The following is a 24712-nucleotide window of genomic DNA, read 5'->3' on the forward strand; positions in this document are numbered from 1 at the left end:
ATGGACTCTAGTTTAAGGATATTGAACATTAGAAAAGGTGTCAATAAGAATAATATTGGAAGTGCTCTGAGTTACGAGAATGATTTTTTTCCTTATTTTTAGGTTTTCAGGTTAAAAATCCTTGGACAAGATAGATATGTTTGTCTTATTTTTGTTGATTTCACCTATAGAGTAAGAAATATAGGTTTAAAAACTGCTCTGAAATGGAAAAGTCCAGCTAGAAAGGTCTGGGAGATCTTCTAATCCACGAGTCCTCAATCTCTAAATCAGATCTACCAGATGAACCATATGGTCAGTCACTAAACGTAGGTGAACCTACTCAGGGTTTTCTAGAAAGTGCAGAAGTTAGTACAGCACTTAGCAGGACCTTTTATTCAACAGGTGCTGTCAATACCACTCCTGAAGTAGATTTTTTATTTTCCAAAAAAAAAAAAAAAAAAAAGTTTGCTTCATCCTTAAATGATTGAGAGGCCCAGTAGGTAGTCTGTCTACTAACTACATTTGAGAAGACTAAGACCCATGTGTTATGGATTGAATTGTGTATCCTGAAAAAAGATGTTGACATCCTAACCCCCAGTACCTCTGAATGGATCCTCATTTGGAAATAGGGTCTTCAGAGGGGTAATCAAGTTAAAATGAGGTCTTTAGGGGAGCCCTTATCCAGTATGGCATAGATCCTTATTAAAGAGAAATTGGGAATTTGGCCACAGAGACAGGCACACAGAGAGGAAAGATAATTGTATAAAAATGGAGGGTTTTCATGTTCTTTTCATGGTCCATCTGGAAGCCAAGAAACATGAAAAATTGCTAGGAAAACACCAGAACTAGGAAGAAAGAGGGAAGGATTTCTCCCATTATTGGTTTCAAGGGGAGGATGGCGCTGCTGATTTCAGACTTCTTGCCCTCAGAACTCCGAGATAGCACATTTCTGCTGTTGAAAGCCGCTGAGTTTGTGGTACGCTGTTGCCATGGGCTTGATAAACAAATGCATCATTAGAGATTACTGGTCATAGTCTCATAGGGAATTAATTAACGAGGTGATCAAGTCTGTAGCCCAGTCTGTCTGAGTCCATAGTGCTCAGAGCCTACCTCTAGAAATAAACAGTTTCATTTCTTTCCTGTGAAGGTAAATGGGTCCTATTTAATGAATTGTTGTAAGGGACTGCCATTTTACTGTTACCTGTTTTCAGTTATCTTTGTCCCCAAATTGTTTCCTTTATTGGTTCCTGAGAGCTAATACATTATTTCTGGTTCAGATTTCATTTATTGAAATTGGAGAATTGAACTTGAGGAGGTAAAAGTTCTTCAGCCATTTCTTTTATGTCTCACAGTCGATCAATGAAATCTGAACACCCTGATTACTGTTCCTTTTCTTTCACTTAGTGTGAACACTGAAATGGTGGTTTACAAAATGTGTCACAACCGATAGTAGTCAAGGAGTTAGGGTCAGCTAAAGTTGACCGTACTACATCTCATGGGCACACCCTTCTACGGAAAGTGGAAATAAGACTCAGAGGATGTATTTCATGACCTAAATCCAATGTGAGCACCAAAGAATAGGTTCAGCTTTAATTTTTCAAGGATTGAATATAAGTCTACAAATCAAGATTAATGACTGTAAAATACATTTTGTTAAGAATTAGCATCATGGAGAAATCCTATTTAAAAACCCACACTTTCTTTTCAAGTTAAAATTAATTAGTAAATTAAAAAGAAATGTGCAATCCTTACTAAGCTCAACAAATTAAAAAATGGAACATGGATCTATCCAGCCCTCCCCTAGGCCTTCTCATCTGTGTGCATTAGTTGGAGTAATGCTTTGTTCATTTTCTATGATGGGACTGTGTTTTTAAATACCTCATTCAATGCAAATTTTGACTGGGTTTAATTAAAACTTTATAGTAAATCAGAATTAGAAATCCTGAGCATGAAAAGAGATCTTTTGTTGTCTGGTTCAGATTTCAGCCAAGAAAAGCACTCTCATGATAATCTAGAGGTCTAATCCTTCGAAATGTCACCCAAAATGAAGTTCCCAGAGGCTAATGGGGTTTTCCTTATCAGGACATATTCCTGATCCCCCACACAACTCTCCTCTTAGCTTCTTCTTATTAGACCCGTTTCTATTTATTTTGACATTCCAAAACAAAATTGTTCCATTATTTGTTCTACTAACCTCAGCAAAAGCAGTGCTCCTTGTGTTAAAAAAAGAAGAAGGAAAAGACCTTTGTCTATGTGAGTGCATTTCCCATACTTGTTCTTGCAGGTTAGTTTATAACACATCATAAACAATTACCTTTTTTACCCATCGTTACACAGCAAAATCATGTTTATTTGATGTGAAGAGGAATAATCTTAAAGATAATTCTGTATTTCCCGATGCTTGACCACATGTTACATTTACAAAATTCATAATCAGTAGTTTTAGGAATAGCTTCACAGAGTTAAATAGATTTCTCCTACTCACAATCATTACATCAAATAAAAAAGCACTTTTTTGTCCATTGTCTCATTTGTTCCATCATAAAATCCCTATGAGATGAGTATGACAAGTAGTGTCTCCATTGACTTAGAAACTGAAGCTTATACATTTAGAAACTGAAGTCAGATACATTTCTGAAGGTCGCTTACATAATAGAGCTTAAGATTAAACCTTAGCGTGAAATTTGCTCTGTTGAGAAAAACATTGCCCTCTAACGATGTATTTGAACTTTGAATGGTGTATCCTTATTAGGGAATTTTTACCAATTAAGATATCAGGCCATTATTAAATAAATGATACCACTATTTTGACGAGAGTAGTACTTCCTAAAATACCTAAGTTACTTGGACCTCAGACTATTATAAGATTTGTTTTATATGGAAAAATTCTGCATGATCTTTAAGTTGTTTATTCTGTGTCTTAGGCTTCTATTTTTTATTCTGTTTTAGCATTTGTGAAATAAGAGCTTTCTTTTTTTTTTTTTTTTTTTTTTAAAGATTTTATTTGTTTATTTGACAGAGATCACAAGTAGGCAGAGAGGCCAGCAGAGAGAGAGAGGAGGAGGAAGCAGGCTCTCTGCTGAGCAGAGAACCCGATGCGGGACTTGATCCCAGGACCCTGAGATCATGACCTGAGCCGAAGGCAGAGGCTTTAACCCACTTCTTTAAAAAAAAAAAAAAAAAAAAAAAAAAAAGACTATGTCCTGATCTCAGGTCTGATATCTCTGTTAAAAATCTTGCTAAATGAATAGAGTTATTCCTTTAAGTTCCCACCTCTACTGCCCTCAGAGATACAAGTAAGTAGCAAACAGTGAAATATGAAGCAAATACATTGGAAATGTTAAGGAATTTTGTTTTTAATGAGTTTATCCTTATTGACAAGTCTATTCTCTGAATGCAAGTTAATTATGACATCTGGAGTCCATCTTTAACAAAGCTATAGAGAAAAGTATATACATAGAAAGAAAAGCTATTAATAAAAGTAATGATAGATGCTTTTGACAAAAGGGTAAATTCTGGCAAAATCTGTAGGATGGATAATGAAGATCGGAATGCTTGGCATTTGTCACACTTGTATTTAGTACAGTACAGCTAGTCGGTGGACAGTATGGATATTTGAAAATTCTTTTGAATTTTATTTTGGAAATTATTTTAAATAGCCGTAGTCAGCATTTATTAAGAGCTAATAGTGCTATTTGGGTATAAAATGAATTAAGTCAGTCTTTAGTCTTGATTTTTACAAATTAAGATTGACAGCGTTGATATAAGTTGGATGTGACAGTCAGACGACTTGCATTTAATGTGAACATTAGCAGTACTGACAGGAGACAAACATTTGGGCTGAGCAGGCACCTGGTATCAGGTTTCTGTGTAATAGTTTCTTTAGGAGAGCTTATTCAAATCAGTCTACAAGAATGTATCAAGGGTCCTGTGCTGTTATTGAGGAAACTTGCAAACATAACACCACTAAGGTATTAACTGGATATTAGAATTCAAGCTGCACTGTTGTTTTCTCTGGATTATTGCCCTTTATCCATGTCCTATTATTATGTTAATATGGCCGCATTTAAGTAATCAAACTGTTAGTTGTGGAGCATCTCAGCGGGCAGAGACACTCAGTGTTAGGCTCAGCTCTTGGCCAATAGGCCTGCACTTAAGGAATTTGCCTTTTTTAAGATAAATTTCTGTGGTACAGTATGAAAAGTACGTGGATTGTTAAGATTTGCTTATCTCCGAAGCTGCTTTTATTTTGTCGTCTTTGAGTCAATAGAACTCTCCCTCAGGAATCTCTCTTCCCGTCCCTCCATCTCCTTCCATTCCTGCTGTCTCTGCCTTGGCCCAGTTGCCCCTTGTCTCTTGCTCAGATTACAGAATTGTTTCTCAACTGGTCTTCACACAGGCTCCCACCTTCACCTGACCCCAGTCTATTATACAGTCTTAGATGATACCTTTCTAAAGAATAAATCTGGACAAACAGTGTCTGAATTAGCCCATGGTGTAAATAGTCCAAGTCCTTAGCTGGCCTTACCAAACTCTCCAAAATGTGCCACCCGTTTTTAGTGCATCCTAAATAGAGCCCATCAATGAATTAGTCTTCTTTTCCTGAACGAATGATTCATGTGCTTTCAAATTCTGAGCATTTGCCAGTGACCCATCCTCCAGGGATGAACCTTTAAATCCCTTGTCCTCCTTCTCTTTCTTTCTTTTTGTCACAGCCTCCTTCAGCCTTCCAAGCACATCTTTAATGGTTTCTGCAACCTTTCTTGTCTTTGAGTAACAGCTATTTTAAGGTTTGTAATAGTATATTTTAATTCTTCATTTGTGTGTTTTCTTCTCCTCTAGAAAATGAGGGTTTCCTCAAGTCAGACTCTGAGCTTTTTTTTTTTAAGATTTTATTTATTTATTTGACAGAGAGAAATCACAAGTAGGCAGAGAGGCAGGCAGAGAGAGAGAGAGGGAAGCAGGCTCCCTGCTGAGCAGAGAGCCCGATGCGGGACTCGATCCCAGGACTCTGAGATCATGACCTGAGCCGAAGGCAGCGGCTTAACCCACTGAGCCACCCAGGCGCCCCAGACTCTGAGCTTTTGATCTCTCTGGTAGAACTCAGCATCGGGCAGTTAGTACATGCTCAGTAAGTGTTCAATTAGTGAATAGTAAATATGTATTCATCGAAGCATGTGTATCCTTGCCTTTCTGAAGGCTTCCATTTTTTGCTCTTCTCTGGTCTACTAACCCTTTTGGTCTCTCCAGTGATAAGTTATAATCTACTTAAATGGGTAATACATGTCATTAACTTTTTAGAATCTTCTTATTCAAATTTACATTTATATTTTAAGTGTGGTGTCCTGGATGGAACAAACCCTTATACTGACTGATATTTGTAATTAAAGAAATGGAAATCCGAGTGCTTATCAACCACTCTAGACCTTTTGATGTATTTTTCTGGCTCAAGGACCCTTTTCATGTGCTTAGCTGTGGTTGCTTTGAATTACCTATTTAAAGGAAGAATAGTGTAAGATTCTCCCCCTACTTTTCTTCCGAGTTGTTAATTCTCTATTTCCTTTTGTTGGGTCTCTAATTTATTAAGCTTCAGTTTTCTTTGTTCAATTATACCTGTTGATACAGTTACAACCTCAGATGAAAACACTGATGGGATCCTGAGTATTTTATGGCCTTAGTCTTTGAATGTGAAAGGATGCAGTGCTCATATTTCAATTCAAATGTATCTTGAATTGATTAGACATTTCCTTGTGGGAATAAGAGGATGAGTATGAACTTTAATTTCAAAATGTTATATTAATTCCATGTTCAGTAGGGTCTTCTAGGAGATCTTGCCATCAGTCTTCTTCCCACAAGTTGCCCTATCACTCACACAGTCTGCAACTACATTTATAGATGTGTAAGCACAAATAAGTTCATATAATTCTTGAACGTGTGTTATGTTTCCTTTTGCCTTTAATATATATTATGAACCCTTTCACCCTATGTACAAGGATCTCTGTATCTTGACCCCAACCTACCTAAAATTCTATACATAGCTTAAAAAACAATCCATAAGTCACCTCCTCTCTTTAGCTCAGCCCGCATGGTTGCCCCCTATGTCTCAGGGAGGAGTTCGTTGCTTCCATATTTGGGATTAATTCATGATATGTAGGGAGTACAATGTAGAGGGTAAGAGCTAGTGTTTCAAAGGCAGACCTTCCTGTGTATGCATGCTGGCTATGGGACCTTTGGCAGAATCCACGTAATAAAGAGCTCTCTGTATGTCCCAGTTCTATTGTTTATGAGAGGGGAAATGATACTACTCCAGAGGGACTATTTTGAGGAGTTTTGAAATAATGCATAGAAGATACATAACGCGAGCCTGGCACACAGTAAGGACTCAACCACAAGTGGGAAAAAACAAGGGTGTGCTTACGCTTGTGTTTCTCTCTCCTCTATTAGAACGAGATGGCCAGAATTCCATCCATCTTCATTGTACACAAAGTATCCAACAGTTCTTGGCATATGATATCGGCCTTTGTGGTTATTTATATTAATATATATGGAAGGTAGTGGTCAAAACATGAATTGTTTGGAGAAGAATTAAAAGATTATTAAAGTGTTTTGAATATCTATATTAATGTTATAATTGACACTCAAATATTTAGAGAGAGGTTTTGCTCACGGAGAAAAGGAAAACGAAAGCTACTGTGTGAACCGCAGTTTAAAATAACAAGTCCCAAAATGTCAGATATTGTATCTCTTCAGTGGAGAATTACTCCTGGAGCCAATTTAGAAATAAAAACACTGTAAGTACTTACAAAATCTCCCTCTGCTTCAAGCTCTGCAGGTAGAACTAGTATAAGTGGAAAGTTTCCTAAATGTTTCCAGAGTAGCTGTTAATAGGAATAATAATACCATGCATACACATAACCATTTTCTATCAGAAATAAGACATATTTACTTATATTTACTGTTCAATACAGGTAAAATATCTTACACACCAGGAACTTAACTAAACTTCTCTACTCTGTTCCACAGTTTTTAGCAGCAAATGTCAAGTTTAAATGGAGATGATTAAAGCTTATGATTTTTCTTTAAGGAGCTTCTTCAGTTTGGAATATGTATGCTTATTAAGAAACTTTTATTAATATATTATTCACATACCATAAAATGTACCCACTTAAAGTATGTAATTCATTGGTTTTTAAATATTCATGGGAGATGTACAACCATCACCACTATCTAACCACAAACATTTTCATCATCCCCCCACCAAAGAAATCCCATATCCCAGATGCTAGGGTGGCTCAATTGCTTAAGCATCTGCCTTCATTCAGCTCAATCATGATCCCAGGGTCCTGGGATCAAGTCCTGCATAGGGCTCTCTGCTCAGTGGGCAGCCTCTTCTCTCTCTGCCTGCCACTTCCCTTGCTTGTGCTCTCTCTCTCTCTAACAAATAAAATCTTTGGGGTGTGGAGGGTAAGAAATCCCATATCCATCAGTAGTCACTTCCCATTTCTGTTTCTTTGGCTACTGCCTTCAGCCCCAGCCAACTACTAATTTATTTTCCATCTCTATGAATTTGATTTGCTTATTCTAGACTTTTCTTATAAAAGGAATCAATTATTTTTGGTCTTTGGTGATTGATCTCTTTCACTTAGCATAATGTCTTAAAGGTTCATCCACGTAGTAGCATATATCAGAACTTGTCTCCTTTTTATTGACAGACAGAATTGCATCGTGGAGCTCCTGGGTGGTTCAGTTGGTTAAGCATCTGACTCTTGGTTTAGGCCCAGGTCATGATCTCAGGGTTCTGAGACCCAAGTCCAAGTAGGGCTCCATGCTCAGGGCAGAGTCTGCTTGCGATTCATTCCCCCACCTTCCTATCTCTTCCCCTCTGTTCTTCCCCTGCTCACTCATGTGCTCTCTCTCACTCTATAAAGTCTTTTAAAAAAGTACATCATGACTATCCCGCATTTTGTTCATTGATTAATGGACATTTGCATTATTTCCACTTTCAGCTATTATGAATAATGTTCATTCATATTCAAATTTTTGTGTGGATCTAGGTTATCATTTCTCTTGGGTATGTACCTAGGAGCTAAAGTGCTGGGTCATACGATAACTACATGTTTAACATTTGGAGAAACTGCCAATGGTTTTTCAAAGTGGCTGCACCGTTTTACATTTTCACCAGAGTCTGAGGGTTCTCATTTCTTCACAACTTCCCCAATACTTATTGTATCCTCTGTGGGTATATTAAATATTATAGCTATCCTAGTGGGTGTAATGCGGTATCTCATTGTTGTTTTGATTTGTGTTTCCCCAGAAGCTAAGGATGTTGAACATCTTCCTAATGTGTTTGCTGGACATTTGGGTAACTTCTTTGAAGTAACGTCTGTTGAATTTTTGCCCACTTTTTAGTTGGGTTAATATTTTTTTGTAGTTCTGTATTCTGTATACAAATACTTTAGATACGAATTCCCTATCAGATTTATGATTGGCAAATATTTTCTTCCATCCTTTGAATTGTCTTTTCACTTCTTGATGCAAGTATTGAGCATGGGTTTTTGTTTTTGTTTTTTTTTAAAGAATTATTTATTTATTTATTTGACAGACAGAGATCACAGTAGGCAGAGAGGCAGGCAGAGAGAGAGAGGGAGAAGCAGGCTCCCCGCTGAGCAGAGAGCCCGATGCGGGGCTCGATCCCAGGACCCTGGAATCATGACCCGAGCTGAAGGCAGAGGCTTTTACCCACTGAGCCACCCAGGTGCCCTGAGCATGTTTATGTTTTAAAAACAAAAATCAGACAAATGACTCTAAAAGCTGGATTTTAAAGTTAATATTCATTTTCATGACTCATCTAGAAGTACTTGTTCTTCTCTGAAATTCTTAGCTTTTTTAATTGAAACTATAAACTTTTGAAGAACAAAATTCTTCATTTCATTGTTTCACAAACTGTGCTCTAATGGTACATAAGATGCTACATGAGAAATGAGTTCAGTTTCTGAGGTGAAACATATTTGGGAAATTGAAAATATTGAGAAATTCATTGATTTCTCAGAGGTCGTAATATTAAATGACATGTGAAGTTCTTTATTAAAAATAACATGTGTCTAGCCCACTATTTCTAAAATCTGTTTTAATTATTTTTTTTTAATTTGAAACAACTGTTAACAGCATGTTCTGCAAAACATACTCTAAAAACATTGTTTTAATCTGGTCTCCAAACTGGATTTTGCAAGGTTCTCAGCATTATGGGCATTTCTCTGTCTCTCTCTCTGTCTCTCTTTTTTAAAGTAGTGATAGTCTTTTTTTATTCGAGATCCAGGTGTATGGCAACAAAGAGAACAAAGAGAACTGAGACACCCACAAGTTACTTCTACTGTGTTTGTTTAATTCATAAAGTTGCTTTTGATATATGTGTCATATCCATAATGAAAATCAAACTAACGACATCAGTTATTTCCCTGTGTACCTATCTTATAGTTGGCATGTTATGATTTTGCCTTGGAGTAAATCCAAATGTTAATGTGTGTGGATCTGTTTCTTTTCCATTTCCAAGGCCTTTTTTGGTATATATTGATTGCCTTTCACTTTTGCTGCTCCTCCATGAGAGCTGGAGGTGGGGGAGAGAGAGAGAAAGAGAAAGAAGGAGAGAGGAGGGTTGCATTTGTATGTGTTTGCTCAAATAGGACTCAATAATGACATTTTCATGGCTTCAGGTTGTTGGGGGCAGAAGCAATTATTTTTTCCTCATGGTCATTTTGTGTCAGATGATGATTGCTTCATTTCCAGAATCCTATACCCCCACTAGGAGGAAGAATGGGAAGACAGAAGAGCAGAAGAGACAAGCTAGCCAAGTCTTTTCTTTTAAAGAATTTTCTTGGAAGTTTCACACAGTGACTTCTGCTTGTATCTCATTGGCCGAGACTGTCCCATGGCTGCCCAATGTGTAGAGGAGAGGAGGTCAGGAAATGTAGTTTTTAAGTGGGGTGCATTGCCATCCATATGAAAATTGGGGTTCTGTGAAGAAGGAAAAAGAATACAATGTATATGATATGAGCAACTAGAGGGCTTTGGTCACATAAGGCAAGTGACGAAAGACCAGATTCTGGGCAACTCAATCAGTCATTCTTTAAAGAAATATTTATTAAGTCCCCGAAGCAGTACCAGACCCAGGACACATAGAAAATGAGACCAAAAGTTTTTGCTATCCTCAAACTCACTTTCTACAACAGGAGACAGACAGTAAACAAGTAATGATATCAAGCCTGACCGAGAGCAGGTGCTCAAAATCTATATTTATTGATGTTGGATGAATGGGTGGAGGGAGGAAAAGGGATGGAGAGATGAAATGGGAAAATTCATTCTAGGCATGGAAAATAATATTCAAGCCTTGAGGTTATAGCAGTGAGTTTAGATTTAATTCTAAAGTGAGTGAGAAGCCAGTTGCATGGTTTTGTACCGACTACCCCATCTTCATAAAAATAATGTGAAGTTGGTAATACTATCCTCTCCATTTTACAAACGAAGAAACTAGAACTAGAAATGATAAAATAATTTACTCAGATTGATGAAACTAGGAAAAATGAAATAGGGATTTCATTTCAAGAAATTTGACTCCAGAGTTTAGCCTTCCAAGGAGACTGTCGTGGGCATCTTGTGCATACCCTGCAGCCAGAAACATCAGGGGAACAGTCATTCCCTAATGACCACTTCCCAAAAAGAAGAAACATAGGCTAACAGAAAAATCACCCTAATATTCCCATAAATGACAATAATTTTCAATTTTCAAGTATGACTTTCTGATAATTTTTGAATCCCACAATTCTAATCCTTGAATTTCTCAACAAAGGATTAGAAACTAAAGAATTTTCTGTGGCAATTTCATTAAAGAAGGTTGGCTCTGACGTAGCAGTGATGTACAAATATTTTGTCAAATTCCATCCCTCCCCATGTTTCTAAATCACAATTTATATTGAAACATGTTTGTTGGTAAAATCTTTAGTACTCCCAGTTATGGTTGGAAGCAAAGAAAATGTGTTTAATAAAATAAAAATATTATATACTTCCTTCAAGATGTCTCCTTCTCCCCCCAAAAAATATCCAGGGAGTTTTCAATTTACATAAGGAGTCTAAAGCGCCAGCATCTCATCTGTTGTATATTACTGATTCAAATTGACAAGGTCAGTGGTAAATTGATACAACAATCAGAATCGGTCTTCTACAACCCAGAATGATTTTTTTTTTAATTGCCATTGTTAGCTGTGTATCTATTTCCTTGTATTTCTTCCTTCCAAATTAACTTTTTTAGTTCTTCCTTTTTTTTATGTTTTGCCTTTAACACAGGCTCTGGCATATAGTAACGCTTAGAAAGAAAGAAAGAAAGAAGGCAAGTTTTCTCTACCCTAGGACTTGAAGTAAAAACTGAGAGAAGAGCATGGCCAGTCTTTTTGCACCTGTAATACTATCCACCTCATACAATACAAAGTGTTTATTAAGTTTGTAATCGAAAGTTCATAAAGTTTGAAATTCAAAGAGTTCATTGCAACAAAGAACTTTAGATAGTACTATATTCCTACTTTTTTTCTTCCTCCCTTCCCTTTTTCTTGCCACAACATCTTATATTCCAATTTCTTTTCCCTCATCCCTAGTGACCCATATAATATGTCCCTAAAGGGAATAAATTTCCAAGAAAACTTTTTTTAATGAAAGGAACTTTGCTTGCAGTATAAACAAACAGATGAAATGACTTTCAACGTATCAAATGGTTCTTGGAACCATAAAGAAGAATTGAGGGGCTCAGTCAAATTTGGGGATGTGGATATATATTCTGCCTTAAGCTTGAGCTAAGAGAGTATCTTCTGACCTTATAATAAATTATTTCCAACAACATTTAAGGATTTGAGGACGTAATGGACATGTTTTGTTCAAACTTACTAATTGTAGAAAGTTGAACTAAAGTTCTTTTGGCAATACCAAGCTCAGAGGAAAAGAAGAACCCCAAGGGACATGTAATACATGTAATGGAGTTGGCATATATTGTTGCCCGCCACTTAAGTGAATCTTTTCTTACCAGGCCCAAAGTGAAGCTGTTTGATGAGGAGGAAGTAGCCTGGAAAATGTTGAGAATGATGTCATTTTGCTTAAGTTTTTTTGGCGCTAATGAGAAACATGGCTTAGCATTGAATGAGACTTAAAAATTCACAAAAAGCATTTTTGGAAAAATGTAACTTTCACATTGAGAAGAAATTGTAAAAAACTAATTCAGTATTTTATGTCCTTTATGAGACTTAAAATGAGCTCAGTCTTTTAAGCAACATGAATTGTTGAGATTTATTTTGAAAAGTCATGCTATTGACTTTTAAGACCATTTCTAAGAGAGATGGTTTAAGTGGAAAATTTTCCTCAGATTTAGTTTGTTTTGTTGATACGTAAGGCCTTAACAACTAAATAGTAATATATCTATATATTTATAGGTTCACAAATGTTAAACTATTTGGAGATCAAAGTAATTTTCCCACTTTTCGGCATACTGTTAATTTTAATGCTTTTACATTAAAGAAATTATAGGTTGTTTACACCACATACAATACATAAGAATATCTGATTAAGAAAAAGGGAGAAAAATCTTAGAGCTATCCAAATGAATCTTGAGTTGCAGCTTTTGCCACAATTAAGACTTTTTCTGGATTTTACTATTTTCCCTGGGATTTCCAAATTTTTCTTCTAAGATCAGTTTTATAGATTAGTTTCATGAAGTTGTCCTGGTGGATTTGACTGAGTTTTAATAATTTTTGGGCGGGGGGGATATTCTTGAATGAGTCCTTTCAGGAGGCATTATATAAATGGAATCTGAATATATATAGGGGAAACTGAGAAATTGTAACATGATCTTGTCTAAAAATAACATGTAAAGAGCTGGAAATAATAAACGAGATCCCCATTTTCAAAGATTTTTACTTGGTTACACAAATTGGCAGAAATAATACGAACTGTAAAGTACAGATTTATAGTCACATTCAAGGCTACTCAGAGATTAGCATTTCACTTCAAGTAGAGTTGATAGAGTTAATCACTTGAAGCTGGAATGCTTGTTTACTATTTTACAAGAAAAATGCATTTGTTTTGTAGCTAAGAACGTAAAAGCTTTTTTACTGTGATCATTTTAGAAATACTTGCATGGATTTTTGGGGTTTGTTTTTGCTTGTCATTCCCCTTTCCCCCTAGGCATTAACTATCATTTGCATTGGAAATTTGGTTGTGTTTCCAACTAATAGATGGTACACCTGAAGGTGGGAGTTTTTTCCAAATTGGAAAAACATAATATGGCTTTTGCCTAGCGGATCTTTTCAAGCCTTTGCTATTTGTGGTTCTCAGCATTTGCCACTCTTTATGCATCAAGAAGAGTGAGCTGTCCCAGTCGTCATTACTGCTTGCATCACCAAGGGACCTAGTAAAATAGCAGTGTCACAGTTTGGGTTTTCCAGCTGTTACACAGAAAATAATCGGAATTGGATGCAGTAAATGCAGTAGACTCCATGGTCATGCACATGTGTTATATTACTGTGAGTGATGGTACACAAAGTTTCATTTTACTCATGAATTTGATGGGATTTTATAAATTGTAGGTTGGCATGGGTATCTTCCATTCTACTTTAATAGAAAGCAGCCATATAGATCATCATCATGTACACTTTTTAAAAGGAATCAGAGTGTAATAACACCTAAATAATATTACATAATTGTTAATGGTGATAGAAATAATAACATTTAATGAGTGGTACTTCCTTCATACCAAGTACACACTAAGCCTTACACACACTAAGCCTTCTTGATGTAATGAGTCATTTAGTACTCCCCTAAACCACATGAATTATTATTCATGAATTATGTTATTATCTGAATTCTAATGATAGGAAACTAAGGCACAGAAACTTAGACTAAATTTTCCAAGATCATGTGTCTAGTAAGACTGTCATGTCAGATGGGAGATTTGAACCAGCCATGCAGCCCCCTAGAACCTATGTGCTTAACCCCTGTGCTGCTCTTTATCAAGATCCTGTGATGCCTCTGGGTTGGCAATATCAACATTTGTTGTGTTTACTTAGAGCACGGGGCTTTAGATTTATTGGGGCTACCTGTTAAATATTTGTTGGAAGGGTGTAGAATGAATAAATGAGTGTGTGAATGCAGCAATGAGTTACATGTACTAAAGAGATGTGGTAGAATTTGGTATAACTTAACTTCTGACATATAATTTACTATACATTTTGAGGTCATTCTATAGCCAACTTTAAAAAATATGATTAATATCCATCACCCATCGAGCACTGGGTGTTCTGTGTAAGTGATCAATCACTAAATTCTACTCCTGAAACCAATATTATACTATATGTTAACTAAAATTTAAATAAAAATTTGAAAAAAAATAAAAGTATGATTAATTTATAGTATTTTCATAGGGTTGTCTGAAAAATTCAGTTTTCCTCTTGTTCCACAGTTTTTAAATGAGGTGGAGACGACAGAGTGGAAAAATGGATGTTAGAGAAATAAATCTATCACATTAACTACCACCGTGAATTCCATGAAGACAAATCAACTCCCATGTCTTTTTCATTTTCCTTACCAGTAAACTTCATTGCTCAGGATGTGATATTTGGTTTGGACTCAGTAATTTCTTATTGTTAAAAGTAATATAGTAGGAAAAAATTGTGGGATTATATGTGAGTATGTAAATTGTATGAAAAAAATGTATAAGAAAAGCACTTAGAAAGCTGTAAAAAATAGTTTCTCAGAATGTGTTTCAAGGGAAAATTTTAACCCCTTTGGAAACAAAGGTGTTCTATGATCAAATACTAATGGAAATGTTTAGTTGAATTATGTTCCTTTGTTTAAGACTTCCTCAAACTTTAACAGTGCTAGTATATATTGAGACTATCTCAGAATTCTATTTTGCAGGATTTCACAAGCTTATTTTACTTTATTGCTATTTCGTCATGAACTGTTGTACTTTTTAAGCGTAAGACTGATGTGATTGCATTATTAATAGTAGTACCAAAAATGGAAATTAGCAGTAAAAGTGCCAAAATCGATGTCATCAAGATTGTCAGGATCTAATACATAAAAATAATGGAAGGTTTGATTCATCAGTGGCCACACATAGGTTTAGGGCAATGATTATCATTCTGAGAACGGAGACAGAAATAGAATTATGGAAACACTCTTAATCAGAGTGTGGGAATATCATCATAATTACCAGAAATAGATGAAGGATTTGCAGGAGAGAGGCTGGGATTTCAAACTCCAGAATATTTGGATTTCTTTCTATTTGAAGTCTTCTCATTCCCTCATGTTTCTGATGTTTATACTAGGTTGGAACACTGAGAGTAAGGATCGGGGATTTATTCTGTGCCAAGTGGATGGAATTTAGGTAGTTATTACCGACTGTGAAAAAAAAAAATCCCTTAATTTCAGTCATTTAGGGCTTTACTGTTTCCAGGCTCTCAATGCTAAGGGGCCTAAAGAATTTTTTTTTTTTTTTCCTGCTAATTTGTCTGAAGATTCAAGATGGGGAGAATAGGAGAAAGCTGAATTACTCTGGGAAAACAAAACAAAACAAAACCAGAAACATATTTAGATCCTGAGAAAGATCCTTAAGATCCTTGAAGCATGAAAGCCTAGGACTAGGAAGCTAAAAAAGACTCACTGCTCTTGTCCCCCCACTAAGAGTAAAGGGCAAGCCATAGTGACAGCTGCCCCCCCCAATAATTTATGATGCTCTTGGATGTATCTGATGAATAATTTTGTGGCTCTTTGCAGTATTCTGTGTAATGTAACCATGTCCTGCCTCCCACTAAAATCTTTGGTATTATTTCCAACAGTCCTATCTGGTTTACCAGAAGGAGGCTGAGTGAGTCTCCTCCCAGTTTGTCCGTTTAATTATAAAGGAGGGTAAATCTTTGTGTCACCTGCATTAGGATTTTCTGTGCCCCATACCCTAGGGAAGAGCCCCCGCAGGGCTGGGAATAGTATGTGGGAGCCTCGGGGATTCTCTTAACACCCTTGGCCTAAGGCCAAGTATACGTAAGTATATACAGTGTACAAGATTTTGGTGTCCCTTTCCCGCAGAGTACGCTGTCATGGTGAACTTCTTAGTCCACCGATAACAGGAGGAGAAGGAAAGGAACATGAAGGACTGAGAGCGGTTCCCCTAAAAGGACTAGACAGGGGTTGAGCCTGTGTAGACCTCCCAGGCTGGGCACTGCCATCTGGTAGACTCTGCAGATGGGGGAATCAGCAGTCCAGGTCCATCTTCCCACCTAGAATCTGGGAGAGAGAAAGCCTAAGTAAGTAGTAAAGAGATTATGAAAAGAGTTTGCCAAGGGAAGAATCCAAAGGGAACATGCGAATGGTAAAGACAAGCTTTAATTTGTTTATCAATGAACGTTCCAGTGCCTCTCATAGTAAATGGAGTTAAAGGCAGCCCTGCTCTTTATGTATCTTATGACTCTTGGAAAAACATGTAGATGAACGACAAATTTATGCCATGTGATATGGCTAATCAATGCCTTTGTGGAGTGTAGGATCTGTTCCATAAATTCATGTTGAATTTGAATAAAATTGAGGAAGAGTTTGGGGAAGGGAGAATCCCTGGGCCCTTATTGCTCTACAGAATGTACTTTGCAATTTTTAAAAAGTAGAGCGAATGATTAACTTTTAGATAATTCCATGCCAGAGAAAGGGAGTAAATACCAGATATATACCCATGGTTAAAAAGATCCAGTCCTTTAAAAAAATTTTAGCTTAAGAGCACCGTACTCCTCTTCAAATTAACCACTTCTGCTCCTGTCTCAAAACCTTGGTATGTTCTATTTCCTCCATCTGGAGAGCCTGTCCCCCAGATATCTGTGTGTACATCTCTCATTTTTACAGTTCTCTCATTTAAAAAAAAAAAAAAAAGTCACTTTTTCAGAAGGACTTCCCTGACCTCTGCTTACCTGAAAGCAGCTCTATTCCAGCCCCTACGGGCCATTAGCCACAGATTCTCCATCCTTGACTCTCAACTTCTGCAAAGCTTTCTCATCACCTGGTATGTTTATTTATTTATGTTCCATCTCCTTTCGTTAGGATTGTAAGAGCCAGGTGAGGAGAGATGTATCTTAGTTTGTTCATGGATGGGTAGGTTATGCCTAGAATAGTTTCTTGACCATAACAGGCATACAATAAATATGTGGTCAGGATTTGTGTAATGACTAAATGATGCAATGCAAAGGGGATTATGTAGTAACATTGTCATCCTTATCTACACCATACATAGTACATGTAAGTATATACAGTGAACATTTATGTAATAGTGCATACAACAGTGTATATATATTGTTTTTATGTTTTCAAAAATATGCTTTAGTAAATTTTCAACAAGTGAAACAGAAGAATGGTTTTCTGGAGAGGAAGGGGAAGATGACAGTGTTACTGTTGCTCTCCATTGTTACCTTTTCTCCAGTCTAAAACTCTCCCCTCTTTAAGGACATGCAGAGAATTTGTCTTTACACTTCTCTTGGTTCTCATGCAGCTTTCATCTCTTTTCAGTTCATAGCTATGGTGAAATTTTTCTTCCCGTGAATCCCTTAAAAGGCATTCTTTTTTACATTAACTAACGGAAAGTAATAGATTATAGCTCAGGGAAAAACTTAGAAATGAGAAAGGAAAGTCTGTTACCTACAGAAATACACTTTGAACTATCTGCATTTCTCAGGCTATTATTAAAAAATACCTCTGCTTAGATAGAACCATTTTGTTTCCATGCTGACTTCTCCTTTGCTTTCTCCTGTGAACTTTTTAAATTCAGTGTTTGGCAGCAGTTTTGTTTTCCTTGGAACTAAGTACTGTGTAACATACTGTTAGCTGAAGACTGTGATGTAGAAATGTATTATTAAAGAGAGAGAGAGAGAGAGAGAGAGAGAAAAGAATTTATTCCATAAGGATGAAAATGACTCAATGTCAGGGAAGTTAGGATTTTCAAAATGCTTTAAATAATTGTGTTTCTTTTAAAGGAAGTATGCTTTGTTTCCTAGAAGTAAATTTTTAAGGGTCTCTACTTTGCCTATCTTGGTGAATGAAAGCTGGAAAAGAAGAAAGATGGTCTTTTTTTTTTTTTTTTTTTTTTTTTTAAGAGCATGCCTTCCTCAGATGGAAAGATTTTTGTTCAGCTTATGTGGTCATAACCTTGGTAACCTCTATATTCCCAAACCATCTTATTAAAATGCCTTTTCCCAGAGGAGTAATCATAGTCAAATAGCTCACAAGGTAGTTTTTATATGTGAGAGACATTCCTTTTTCTTCCTGAATTAAGCAGCCATGTATTCTTTATCAACTGGAATATATTTGAATATCCTTTTTTTTTTTCATTTTTCTAGTCTTAGTATCTGTCTCTCTCTTACATTTCTAGAAACTTTATATAACTAATAATAAAATTATAAACATTCCTTCTCCAGAAAGAATATTATATCATGTTAATGGACTTTCTGTCTCTTTTCCCAGAATTATCTAGGTATCATGCTACTATTCATTTGTCTTGAAAGTTTAACCCAGATGAATTCAATTGCAACAAGAAAAATTGTGCTGTTTCTACTTCTGTTCCTCATGGTCCATGACCCATTTCTGTTATCTAAGCCCATGAAAATGTCAAAATACCTACCCTTGTCATCTGCAACTTAATACCAATCCTACCTGTTTGAGTCAAAGGATGTTTTGACTTTCTCACTGATATCTCATCAACATCAGTTTGCACTTAATTGTGAAATAAACTGACTTTATTGTGCAAGCTCTCCTTTTCATTATTTATCATAGCTAAGCAAGTTTTTTGGTTTTTTTCCTAATCATTAGTCAAGAGAGTGAGGCTACTGAGGTGTCTCGGTACTTCCTAAAACATTTAGCCCTCTCTTTCTGCCATAACAGGAAACCTATGGCCCAATGCTTCATTTTAATTTAAATAATCTGTAAGATTAAGTCAGGCAGTTTATCACACAATGGATGATTTTTTTTTTTTTTTTTAGGTTAGTGAAAACCTTGTGGTTATTTCAGTCGTTGGTCCATAATCTAAGGACTATGCTATTATGACTGTAAAATGAATTCTATGTGCAAATGAGACAAATATTCATGTGCTATCATGTGCTTATCTTCCCCACTCCCCAGGTCACCCTCATCAGCTCCAGGTACACTGTAATTGCAGAGACAGGAGGGCCCTTCCATGCGGGACAGCAGCCCCACCTCTTTCTCTGCACATAAAAAACAAATTACAGGGGCGCCTGGGTGGCTCAGTGGGTTAAGCCGCTGCCTTCGGCTCAGGTCAGGATCTCAGGGTCCTGGGATCGAGTCCCACATCGGGCTCTCTGCTCAGCAGGGGGCCTGCTTCCCTTCCTCTCTCTCTGCCTGCCTCTCTGCCTACTTGTGATCTCTCTCTGTCAAATAAATAAATAAAATCTTAAAAAAAAATTACAGAGAATATTATAACAAACCTCAGACCTTCAGCACTAAAATCATTAATGTTGATGTTTGATTCAGATTATTTTAATTAAAAACAAAACCTTTGTATGATTTCCTCAAGTCCAAAGGGGAAAAAATCTTGTTGAATTTCCTTGAATGGAGAACATTACAGTCTCTTGTTTATCATTTCAGTTTATTGCTTCTTAGATTGTATTTTCCTTAGCATGTAGATTTCTAGAACTCTTCAATACTTTGAGAAAGCTAGTAATAGTATTTAAAAACACATTTTGACATATTAACACATAACTGATCGACTCAGATTTTAAATAGAATAATGATAATATATAATGGAAATATGTAATAATAGACTAAAATAGAATGCTTTTACGCTTTTAAAAAAATTTATATATTTGGCAGAGAAACACAGCAAGAGTGGGAGATAGGAGAGGGAGAAGCAGGCTTCCTGCTGATCAGGGAGCCCTGCATGGGGCTCAGTCGCAGCGGGGGTCACAACCTGAGCTGAAAGCACAGGCTTAGCTACTGAGCCACCCAGGTGCCCCTGCCTTTATGCTTAATTTCTCTTAGTAGTCTGTTGTATAATGCTAGGAAATAACTCTCTGATATATAATCCATGTGGCTGATTTTACTATGGTATGTTTCAAAATTAAAGGTCAGATTTAGTGAACTTGTGGAGGTTTGTAAGTTCTGGCTTATAATGATCAAGTTTATCTTCTTGTTCTGTACTAAGTGATGCCCCAACTGAGACTACCTTTTGAAAATTTTTGCTCTTAGACTAAAAAAAAAAAAAAAAAAATCATCTTTTTTTTTTTTTTTTTTTTTAAACATAGGTAATGATAGAAGGCAGTGAAATCTGTGCTTTTCTTATTTTAGTTCTGATCTTGGAGAAATGTTATCTTTTTAATTTACTACCTGTCATTATCAAATATTCCAAGTCAATATATTGTGGATTATAACTTGTGTTTGTGGTTTATTGACCTCTTTTTTTTTTTTTTTAAAGATTTTATTTATTTATTTGACAGGCAGAGATCACAAGCAGGCAGAGAGAGAGGAGGAAGCAGGCTCCCCGCCGAGCAGAGATTCCCCATGCAGGGCTCTATCCCAGGACTCTGGGACCATGACCCCAGCGGAAGGCAGAGGCTTTAACCCACTGAGCCACTCAGGCTCCCCATATTGACCTCTTTTTTTACTGTGATACTCGTGATAGTAGAATTTACTCAGTTATCCTATTAGTTGAAATTCATTAGCAAGAGAATAATAGGCATAACAGTCTTCTTAAAGTGTTATTTTTCCCAAGACTTAGATAAAACAGTGAGGGAAAAGAGAAAATAACCCTTCTGCTTATAAATTATTTTACTCTAGACTGATGAATCAATGGTCTGTACCTTTGAAACCAATAAATTGTTGTATGTTAATTAATTGAATTTAAACTTAAAAATATTAAATTATTTTACTCTAACAGCATAGTACTCAAGTTTATCATCTGTTTAAAGTTGCCAAAACAAGCTTCCTGTCTTCCTGTTATTTTTTTCTTCCTGTTATTGACAAAAAGGTATTCCCAAGGTCTCACTAAGGCAGGTGATTGAAATGTGTCAAGATGGTTTTCAATAGTTCTAGTGAAAAACTGATTAAAGGGTCTTAATTTATTTGTTACTAAATCAGACTATTTCATTAGTTGATTAGTATTTAACTTTTATATAATCAACTGTTAATGAGTATTAATGAATATTTACTAGTAGATGTAATGCCATTAAATACAGAAATTTTTAAAAAAGCATTAAAGAAATACCAGCCATCTAAGCAGTTTTATATGATGATTACCTGGGCTAGCCAATTTATAGTTAAATAATTTCACTAATTCCAAGGCTTAAAATAACTGATCATCTTATTAAAGATGAGTAATTTAAAATTACTTTGTTATATTTTTCATTTATTATACCATGAAGATTTCGTATGTAATTTTGTAAAAAAAGGCCCTAAAAACCAAATTTGAAATGCTATATTATATTCTTTTTATACTCTAATTTAGCAGATAGTTCCCCTTTTATTGGATAACACAGAGATTGATACATTGTAATTATTGAGTTTTAACATTTTTATTTTCTAGTTGAAAGGGTATGAATTTTTAAGAGTATGCAATATGTATTAAAATTGATATATATATATAATGTATGTGTGTCTGTATATTTATAAATGTGTAAATATATACATGTGTGTATCTGTACACTACATGCTAGCAATATATATGCATACTTAGCTTTTTGACTTCTAACCAGTATTCAGCATGATCAGGGTGCTAATTTAATGGGTAATAGTCATCTCTTGGGGCGCCTGGGTGGCTCAGTGGGTTAAGCCGCTGCCTTCGGCTCAGGTCATGATCTCAGGGTCCTGGGATCGAGGCCCACGTCGGGCTCTCTGCTCAGCAGGGAGCCTGCTTCCTCCTCTCTCTCTGCCTGCCTCTCTGCCTGCTTGTGATCTCGCTCTGTCGAATAGATAAATAAAATCTTAAAAAAAAAAAAAAAAGTCATCTCTTGTTACTACTGTTTCTACTGAACTTTTTCACTTCAGATAAAATTGTTACTCAATATTGATTGTTGATATTAATTTTGTGAACTGTCTTTATCCACTCCTCTAATTATTTGCAGGAGTTACATTACTTTTAGATTTGTAGAGCTCTTAATGTACTGAAGATATTATTTTTTACCTGGCATTTAACAGATATTTTGCCACTGTGACGTTTGCACAGACATTTGAAGTTTTATGTAGCTGGATCATAATCCTCTGTGTGTGTTTTGTTTTGTTTAGTTTGGAAAATCTCTTTATATTTCAAGGTAGTCTAAATATTTGCCTGGATTTTATTTTATACTTACTATTTCAGCTTTTTAAATTTGTCTTTTTATCTACAATTTATATTTGTGTATAAGGTTCAGCTCTCGTTTTTTCCGAAGAATCTGTTTCTCTCTCTCTCTATCTCGCTCTCTTTTTTCCCCTCCACTTGGGGACTAATTCATTAGATACTCATTGATTTTTTTAATTTTCTTTTTCATATTTTGACATTTCACACTTGTCTATTATGTATCATTCATTTACATTTTGAGTGTTAAATCATTGTCCTATAATTTGGGTTAAATGTTATAATGTTTTAATAATTTTAATAACCCACTAGGGTATTACTCTCCTAGTATTTTCTGATTCTTATCAGTTTATTTTCTCAGATAAAATGTATGTAGTTGTGTTTTTCAGTTTCCTAAACAAATATGGGTGGCTTTTGATTGAGATTGGGTTAAACCTGTACATTTTTGTGGGTAAAACTGAACACTTGATAATTCTATAGAATTCGGTCTTCTTGATCAGGAACATTGTATGGCCATCAATAAGGTCTTACCATTTTGCACATGGTTAAAAATATTTCTTGGTAATGTTGTTCAAACACATACTAGTTTTTTATTGTCTCTACTAAGGTGTCATTGCTGTTGTATAGAAAAGCCAATGAGGTATATTCATATGTTGAATAGTCCTGTTCATGTGCTAACTTATAGTGATGGGCAGTTCTTCCATTGGTACACATGAGTAGCAAGCGTACTGGACAGATGAATGGAATTTTATTCCTCTCAGTCAATATCTTGTATTTTCTTAGTGTTCTAGTTCCATGTTATTTTCAATAATTAAATATCATGCTTTGTGAGCAAGTAGCTCAGGGCAACTATGGGATTAGCTTGATAATGTTTTATAAGGTTCTTTTTTTTTTATGAAAATCTGTATTTTGTGACCTTGGGGGCATATTTTGCTTTAAATCATTTCACTCTTTAGAACTCTCCTATTTTTGTGATATTGTCAAAACAGGACTAAAAATGATTGAAATATTTTGGCCTTCTCATTTTTATCATTCATGACAGTAAATTAAGCTATAGTAATGATTTGTTTGGCATTTTTTTTTTAAGATTTTGTTTATTTGTTTGACAGAGAGACAGATCACAAGTAGGCAGAGAGGCAGGCAGAGAGAGTGAGGGAAGCAGGTGTCCACTGAACAGAGAGCCTGATGCGGGACCCGATCCCAGGACCCTGGGATCATGACCTGAGCCGAAGGCAGAGGCTTTAACCCACTGAGCCACCAAGGTGCCCCTAGCATATCTTCTTAATAAGCTAGAAGCTTAATGGCATGTGAAAAGTTTTACCTGGGTTAACATCTTTCTAGGATTTTCCTGACAAAGAACCATAAACCTGTAGATTAGTAGACTCTATCACATAGTGATATTAAAACATCTTCAAAACAACTGCCAGTTGAAATGTTAGCTATCAAACCAGAAATTATTATTACTTTAAGCATGTTAATTTATTTGTGATAGCTGCTTAATACATTCATATTAAAACATAGATTTCAAAAATGTAATTATTCTTTAGAAAAAGTAAAAATATTCTCCATATAAAATAAGTATCATTGAATTTACGGTAATTGTTATATTATATTACAGCTCATGGGGCATTCAGAATGGGACCACAAACGAGGGCCAAGAGGATCACAGGTAAGTTCATTTTCCTTTCCTTATTTTTGCATTTTGTTTCTTAACGTTCTGAGCTGTGAGTCTTGTAAAACTCAAGCAATAACAAGTAGAGGAAGAGGCAAATAATCATGCCATTTGTTTTTATTTAAGTTAGCTGTGATTAAAGTCTGGTTTCAGATCCCAAAGGCAGATGCCTGTGTATTCTTCCTGAGAGCTTTTTGGTATCCCAGATTGGTTGTGTTTATATGAATGTAGATTTTATATTCATCTTGTCTCTGCACAATACATTTTGATCAGCAACCCACTCTCTTGGTTTTATTCACTTCCTTTGATAATTTTTCTATGTATTTTCTTTCTTTTTCTACCTTCCTGTTTTTGGTTAAATATTTTGAAATATAATCAAAGTAAACCCTGAACTAATTACAGATTCTGTCTCCAAATTAACTGTCTTCGTCTTAGGGAAATAGAAAGATGAAAGGACCTATTATTTTTGAAAAGAAACAAATTCTGAACCTTTCTATATTACCAGATTGTTTTCATTGTCTTACTTTATGTCTTAGGCAAGGGGAAAAACTTCCATGACGCATTTATGCTTTTTAATGACCTAATTAGACAATGTGGATTTGTTTTGCTTCCATAATTATTTTGCCTGACAGAATGAGGGCTGAGTTTTACACGAAGAAAATTCCCTCTCCTCCTGCGGTATTTTGTGAAGAAAGATGAAAAATCCTTTATCT

At 35.7% G+C, this 24712-nt stretch overlaps 1 protein-coding gene across 3 annotated transcripts in view; it reads left to right on the forward strand.

Moving 5' to 3' along the window:
- PDE3A (phosphodiesterase 3A) overlaps nt 1–24712 on the forward strand; it is a 324042-nt gene that overhangs the window by 173636 nt on the left and 125694 nt on the right. For all 3 annotated transcript variants that reach the window (XM_044229305.1, XM_044229307.1, XM_044229306.1), the window contains exon 2: nt 23946–23996. In XM_044229305.1, the coding sequence (XP_044085240.1) occupies nt 23946–23996 (51 nt within the window). The remainder of the gene's footprint in view (nt 1–23945; nt 23997–24712) is intronic.

Source organism: Neovison vison, chromosome 12 (genome assembly GCF_020171115.1).
Source record: "Neovison vison isolate M4711 chromosome 12, ASM_NN_V1, whole genome shotgun sequence".
In the NCBI taxonomy this organism is placed as follows: domain Eukaryota; kingdom Metazoa; phylum Chordata; class Mammalia; order Carnivora; family Mustelidae; genus Neogale; species Neogale vison.